At 45.1% G+C, this 7,520-nt stretch overlaps 1 protein-coding gene across 1 annotated transcript; it reads right to left on the reverse strand.

The window, feature by feature from the left end:
* Window positions 1–6,296: 6,296 nt before the first annotated feature.
* Window positions 6,297–6,503, reverse strand: LOC122558062 (guanine nucleotide-binding protein G(I)/G(S)/G(O) subunit gamma-7-like). Its single transcript, XM_043706386.1, has one exon. It carries the CDS (start codon window positions 6,501–6,503, stop codon window positions 6,297–6,299), a length of 207 nt encoding a protein of 68 aa, XP_043562321.1.
* Window positions 6,504–7,520: the final 1,017 nt, after the last annotated feature.

Consider the following 7,520-nt stretch of genomic DNA (forward strand, 5'->3'; position numbering starts at 1 on the left):
ACATTTATTTTTATTCCATTGTGTTGCTCTTGTTAGAACTGGACTGTCTCTCAATATAAAGCCTCATCCATTCTGTCAGTAATATGGTCTAGCTGATAATTGACAACCTCAAAGCTGCTGTCCACCAATAGCTATCCAAGAGTATATGTCTTTTCTCTCAGCGGACAAACTTTCACTGCAGGATCTTTAATGTTGAAGATAACCCGACCAACCAAAGGTAAATTTCAATTGCCCAGATTCACAAGATTCAGAGAGACATCTCAATGTAGTCACATTTATCAATGCTCTCCCTCTCTTTCTGAGCTCTGTTAAACACATATTGCTCCATTCATTATGTTAATAGAGAGTTCAAATGGGTTTTCAAGACCCTCATTATTTCTTTAGCTCTTCTGGTTCTCAATGAGGCCTGGGGTTCCATGCAACTTGCAGCAACCCTCTTCCAACACTTAACAGAACAGATTTGTTCAGGTTGCTTCGATTAATGTGGTGGCTATCTCATAATTTTTCTCATTGAGACTGGAAGAGAATCCAATTCTAACTGATGCCATCTTTCCTCTCCACAGGAGCAGGGACTGAACATTTCAAAGCCATTCTGACTGATCAGTCGCACAAAATTTGCAGAGTGCATTCTTAAACTACGCTTTGATTTTTATTTACAGTAATTAGCTCTCAGGCAGCTCTCAAAATCCACACCATTTTTACAGGTGACACATTTCATGTGCAAGTGTTGATGCCTTCTCCCTCGAAACTGCACGTCACAATGTACTGAGTCAAGTGTTTTGGTCAGGTCGATGAATGGATATAATGAAGCCTTAGCAATTTTTCTTGCATTTTTGTCTGGGCCACAAAGGCATGGCTGAGGCTCCTCTTGAAAATTTGAAGTCATACTGTGTCCCCTGGAAGGATTACCTCAGCTACAGTAGGTCAGCTATTCAAGGGTTTCCTGTCACCAGTCTTAGTGAGACCCTCCTTCCTGGGCAGAGGCAGCTGAAGAAACAAACGAGGAGGGAGGCAATATTGTACCACCTTAGAAATTTGCAAGTTTGGAACAGGAGTAGGCCATCTGGCCCCTCAAGTCTATTCCACCATTCAATAGGATCATGGCTGATCCAACTGTATCTATGGAAGAGTAAAGGCTGGCAGTCACCCTTGACAACACCAGCTTTGCCAACTAGAATAGGGCCTTGGATGGATTGCCAAAACTTCCCGATTGTGAAAGGATCATGAGACAACCCCTCCATCTCAGCCAAAACCCTTATGCCACTCCTTCAACATCTTCACTTTAGTCCAAATAAAATAAAAATCTTCCTTCACACCTTGGACTCTGATTCCAATGAAGGTGCAAAGGAAGATTTTTATTATATTTCAGATTATAATGAAATTCTCACTGTCACCCCAAAAGAACAAAGTGACGGACAGCCACCATGATGAAATGCAACATTGACATGAATTCCTGGGTGACCATTGCTCTGGACTGAACCAGAGGAAGGCAGTGTCCGTGGGAACAATCCTGACATTTCAAGAGCTGACAATGACATAGGAAGAGGAAAAGTGCGAGCACGAAATGAAGAAGACGTGGCCTGAGCGATGAAGACATGAGGGGGCTTCCCACATGTCAACAAGTGCCCTATGTGGTATAAAGTCTGCTGACCTCCATTTGGCCATATCAGCCATTTCCCATTTCATTGAAGACCATTATTCTCATTTGAAAGAGATGGCCAAAAATCCTAAATTGGAAGTGACTCCGGTCTCTGGAGAGAGAGACCGCTGGAAAGATTGACATTGGAAAAGCCAACGCAAATTGCATACTCAGTGTGGTCACTTGATAACAAGCACCACATTCAGTCCAAAAGACATACACCTCCTGTGGTTTGGTCTAGATCAAAGCACAGGCACCTCTTTGATAATACCATTGTTCAGGTTAAAGACCTAAATGATGTCTGTATCACTCAATCCATGCAGGGCCGTTGATATCTACCTCAACAGACCATCCATGTGTTCAATCAGTAATAAATTTGCACCGAGCACAAAGACATTGCAAGGACCAAGGTTCCAGAACACCAGTTTCCAAGCCCCAAAGCAGCTGAGCAATGAGAACAATTCCAAATGCAGCTCTGGGAAATCTTCAAGCATCCAACTCAATTCCGGAATAGTGCGATGGAGTAAAAGCAGCTAGCACAGAGACTATTGGTGTCAGCAGGACTGGCTTAAGAGCAATGAGACCTCCCTGGAACCATGATCGTTTGCCTGGCAGAATAACTCAAGGTCAGAACACACTCCAGGCTGACATCAAAACCCCAAAGATAAGGGACATGTGGTTGGAAGACAATCCTGAGAGAGCTGGTATTATGATAACCGTCATGGAAAGCTCTTCGAGAACTGAACAGACAAATGCTCTTCAGCCACAACGTCTTCAGGATGACTACGCCATCCATCAATGCTGGAATGAATATTTTAGATAAACCCAACTGTGACTTCACAATCACAGTCGATACTCTGCGGGCTAAGCTCTAACTTCCTTGTGCTAGAGCCCATGGTGAAACATGGATGTAGGTGAAGTGCTAATCATTGTACTGAATGTGACTGAGGCTGGTAATTCACTGACAATATGGCAGTGACTGGACGTCATATACTCCTAATCAATAGACTGATATTGAATGGCACAATGGTCATGCCCTTTATATCGAGACTGTCACTGACAGTGGACAATAATCACTTGGCCTTCAATGGATTAAAAGTCACAGGGATAGGAACTCCATAACTAATGGGCTGACGAAGACTGGACTTGGTGATTCATTTCATCAAACGACTAGCAATATCTGGTGGTAATAATTCCCTGATCAACAATGGATTCACAGTGAGTGGGGGTAGTATTTTCCTGAGTCAGGAGTGTGATGCTGGAAAAGCACAGCAGATCAGGCAGCATCCAAGGAGCAAGAGAATCGACGTTACGGGCGTAAGCCCTTCTTCAGGAGAGGCTTGATTAAGGGCTAATGCCCGAACCATCAATTCTCCTGCTCCTCGGATGCTGCCTGACCTACTGTGCTTTTCCAGCAACACACTCTTGACTCTGAGCTCCAGCATCTGCAGTCCTCACTTTCTCCAGTATTATTTTCCTGGCCAGCAAATTTCCAGTAACTGGGGCTGTGATTCCCCTGATCATTAATAGACTGGTAGTGACTGGGCTGGCAACTTCCTGGTCAATAAACTGACAGAGAGCAGGAACTCCCTGATCAATACATTGACAATGACTGGCAAAATAGTGTCCCGAGGCAATAAACTGGCAAAACTGAGGCAGTGGTTCCCTAATCAAGTGATTGAAGATTCTGGGGAGGGCGGAGCATTACTCTCTGGTCAATACACAAACAACGACTGGGCTCAGTGACTCTGTGATCAATAGACTCACAGTGACCAGACATTGGAATTCTGATCAATAACCTGACAGTGACTGAAGTCTGTACAAAAGTCTATTGATCAGAGATTATTAGTTGTTGCTGGCACTCAGTAGCAGGCAAACAGAATCACTGAACAGTAAATATATCATCAATGGAGTCTTGTGACTGGCGTCCTTCATTCCCTGACTACTTATAAACTGATAGTGACTCAGGGTAGCAACTCTCCGGTCACTAATAAGCAGTCACTAATTCACTGAGGAACAATGTGCTGCAAGTCAGTGGGGACAGGATCAATATCCTGACAGTGTCTCGGAGTGGTACTTGTTGGATCAAAAAACTAATTCTGTCTGGGAACACTAACTCCCTGACCTTCAAGCTGACAATAAGGGAGGGTAGTCACTTCCCTAATGGACGATATTGTCTGATCAATAAACTGAGAGTGACTGGGTCAGTAATTGCTGGATCATCAGCAGAGGACAGGATGATCCAGTAGATTTTAATCCAGTTCATCACAATGGTAACGATAGTGGTCATCCCTGGAGCTACATGTCAGTCAGCTGAGAGGAGGGGAAGCCCCTACAATGGAATCTAAGTTGGAAAGTGCTGCTAGTAAAACTTCACCCACATTCGGTCACATGTCAGATTGGTTTATTAATCAGTCACTGACTGCAACTGTCCCTGAATTGACTGGAATATCCAATGGTGCCTACTGGAGTGAATGGGACTCACTGACTCTCTCATCCCAACTCCCACACATTAATGTCCTACCAGGAGGTGTCCCTCATTGTCAGCCAGTCTGTATCCAGTGGAGGGGCCCAGTATTGGATGGTTGGGTTGGCGTATGGCTGTCACAGAGATACACAGCATGTAAACAGACCATTCGGTCCAACTCGTCCATGCCAACCAGATATTCTGAATGAATCTAGTCCCATTTTTCCAAACTTGGCCTATATCCCTCTCAACCCTTCCTGTTCATACACCCATCCAGATGTATTTTAAATACTGTAATGGTTCCAGCCTCCACAACTTCCTCTGGCAGCTCATTCCATACATGCACCATCCTCTGCGTGAAAACGTTGCCCTTAGGTCCCTATTAAATCTTTCCCCTCTCACCGTAAAGCTAAGCTGTCTTGTTCTGGTCTCCTCCCCCACCCCGGGGGTAAGACTTTCTCTATTTACCCTATCCATGCCCCTCATGATTTTATAAACCTCTGTAAGGTCACCCCTCAGCCTCTGACTTTCCAGAGAAAACAGCCCCAGCCTGTTCACCTTCTCCCTATAGCTTAAACCCTCTCTGCCTCTGAGTTACGCCCTCCGCCATCCCCCAACACCCTTCAAACTCTTCCTGCGACCACAACCCACCCTCCATTCCCCTGTGCTCAGGAATGCAGCGATAAACCCTGATGAAGACCTTGAATTATTTCCAACAACAGCCATTGCTCCTGGTGGCACTGCCAGCAATGCCTCTGCCCTTGGCTGTCCTTCAGGCCATGGGATCCTAAATCCTGGGAAATAAGTGTGACAGGGTATTTTCTTTGATCGGGCATTCCATACAGAAGCAACGTAGACCGCACCCAGCCTCCACCCCACTTTCAATCCCAGCTGAAAGAGTGTGGGAGTAGTGATACCTTGGCCAATCTGACAGTGACTGGGAGCAGTAATACTCTGAGAAAGGCCCTTTATGAGATGGAGCGTTGGGCCGGGTGCATTGGCTCTCAACTAACTTGTTGACACCACCACCAGTTTCCCCTTGAAAATGAATTTTCAAGAATTTCCCATGTAACATGAAACCCGATGTAAAAGCAGTCTGAGCCACTGTTCTGTAAGTTGACATGTCACTGTATGTACCTATGGGGGCAGGTTAGCTTGGAAGGTTGGTTTGTGACACAGAACAGTATGGGTTCAATTCCTGCACTGGCTGAGGTTACCGTGAAGAGCTCTCCCCTTGCCTGAAGTGCGGTGACCCTCAGGTTGAAACACCACCAGGTTTTCTCTCTCTCTTGAATGAGAGAGCAGGCCTGTGGTCTGATTGGACATTGGTGACTTTACTCTTATGGCAACGCAGCAGTTCAGAAGATAGAAGTTCTGTTCCCAAAAAGATTAGGCAGGGGGACAACATTTATTCCAACATCACAATTAGTGAGACGATCTGTCTCCCCAAAACCCTTCCCAATCACAAACCTATCGATTTCTGACCTAAATACACTCAATGACTTGGCCTTCACAACCTTCTGTGGCAATGGGTTCCACAGTTTAAACTACTGTCTGGCTGGAAAAACCCCTTCTTATCTCAGTTTGAAAGTACTTCACTCTGTGTTAAGTACTCCAAACGTTAGTACCAAATGGAGTTCACACAAAACAATTCCATTCATATGGGTATAGCTCGACAGATCCTCTTCTTCCACTTCACCCCATTGCCCCAGCCTCACCAAACAAAAGCAATAACATTACCAACTGAGGTCGAGAGTATGGTGCTGGAAAAGCACAGCACATCAGGCAGCATCCGAGGAGCAGCAGAGTCAACGTTTCGGGCAAGAACCCTTTCCTGATGAAGGGCTTATGTCCAAAATGTCGATTCTCCTGCTCCTCGGATGCTGCCTGACCTGCTGTGCTTTTCCAGCACCACTCTCTCGACTCCGATCTCCAGCACCTGCAGTCCTCTCTTTCTCCACATTAGGAAGCACACCAATAACAAAATGCTCGTCTTTAAAAGCCCTCCATTGCTTGGTCTGGTGACATAAATTCTCATTGGCTGAAATTTCTAAACCCCCTTTACTAGATTTGCAACCACTAATTTTAAAAAAATACATTTTCTATTTAGATATCTGTATTCATTGACTTGAATATTTCTTGCTGTTGGTAATCACTAATGTGCTGTGCTTCATCCATCTGGGGGCAAAGCTAGAGGATGATGCAGGATTTCTTTTCCTTGAAAGGATTCTCCAAAGTCAGAACTCCAAGAATCAGTGGGTCACTTCGGACATGCTGCTCCCAGTAATTCATAAGGTTTAAAGCAGCTTTGGATACCTTGATTCTCTCAACGCCTGCTTCAATCCTCAGTTGTTCCATGTGTTTCCGTACGCGTACTATTTTGTTAGTTGTTGACATTGTCTGCAATCTATTCTAGGCCAATGCTAATTTCCTGCATTGTGGCAGTTGCTTTATTGCCTGGCTCGAACTCACTTACAGCAGCTCACATGTTGGGTGGTGGCACGGTGGCTCAGTGGTTAGCACTGCTGTCTCACAGCACCAGGAATCTGAGTTCGATTCCAGCCTCAGGAGACTGCCTGTGTGGAGTTTGCACATTCTCCCCGTGTCTGTGTGGGTTTGCTCTGGGCAAGATGGTGTCCACAATTAGTGAATGGGATGTGATCTTTACCCCATTGGGAGGCTGAGGTTTTACTACTAACCCAATGAGTTATAACTACGATAGGAAGTCACATCCTGGTCCCTGTATCCATATGTAATGTCACAAAACAGAGATAAATATTTCCATGCAGAATGAGTCCCTTACTGCCATCTCCCAGTTTTGGTCACCCAATTCTCCCATTGTCCCTAATCTTCAAATCAATCCTAGGTTGGGCCAGTACCTCGGAGTAACATCTGTGTGTGGCACGGATTGGCACAGTAACAGTAGCACAGAGAAATGGAACAAGCAATTCACACGTTCAGGGAACATGCCTGACATAACCTGGTACATAACATCAGTCAAACCCTTGGGATAAGGATGTAAGGCTTTGTTGTCAGGAACTGGCCAAAGCCTGACATTGACACTTTCAATGGCTTCACTATCTTCTCTATGAAATCTAATCACAAAAACACAGGGCGGAACTTGACGTTTAGAAATTGATATGTTGCTTAAGAACTACATTGAGAGAGGCCAAAGAGGATATTTCCTTCTCAAAACAAGGGACTGTTGGAAATTGTGGTCCCTTTACAACTGAATTTTTCTAGTATTTCCTGTGCAGCTTGAGACTTCATGTAACGGCTGCTGTCACAGTTGCTTCCTTCCCGCAAATGGAAACAATTTCTAAGTCGAGAGCGTGGTACCAGAAAAGCACAGCAGGATGAAAGGCTTATGCCCGAAACGTTGATTCTCCTGCTCCCTGGATGCTGCCTGACCTG

This window comes from Chiloscyllium plagiosum, chromosome 16 (assembly GCF_004010195.1).
Source record: "Chiloscyllium plagiosum isolate BGI_BamShark_2017 chromosome 16, ASM401019v2, whole genome shotgun sequence".
Classification (NCBI taxonomy): Eukaryota; Metazoa; Chordata; class Chondrichthyes; order Orectolobiformes; family Hemiscylliidae; genus Chiloscyllium; species Chiloscyllium plagiosum.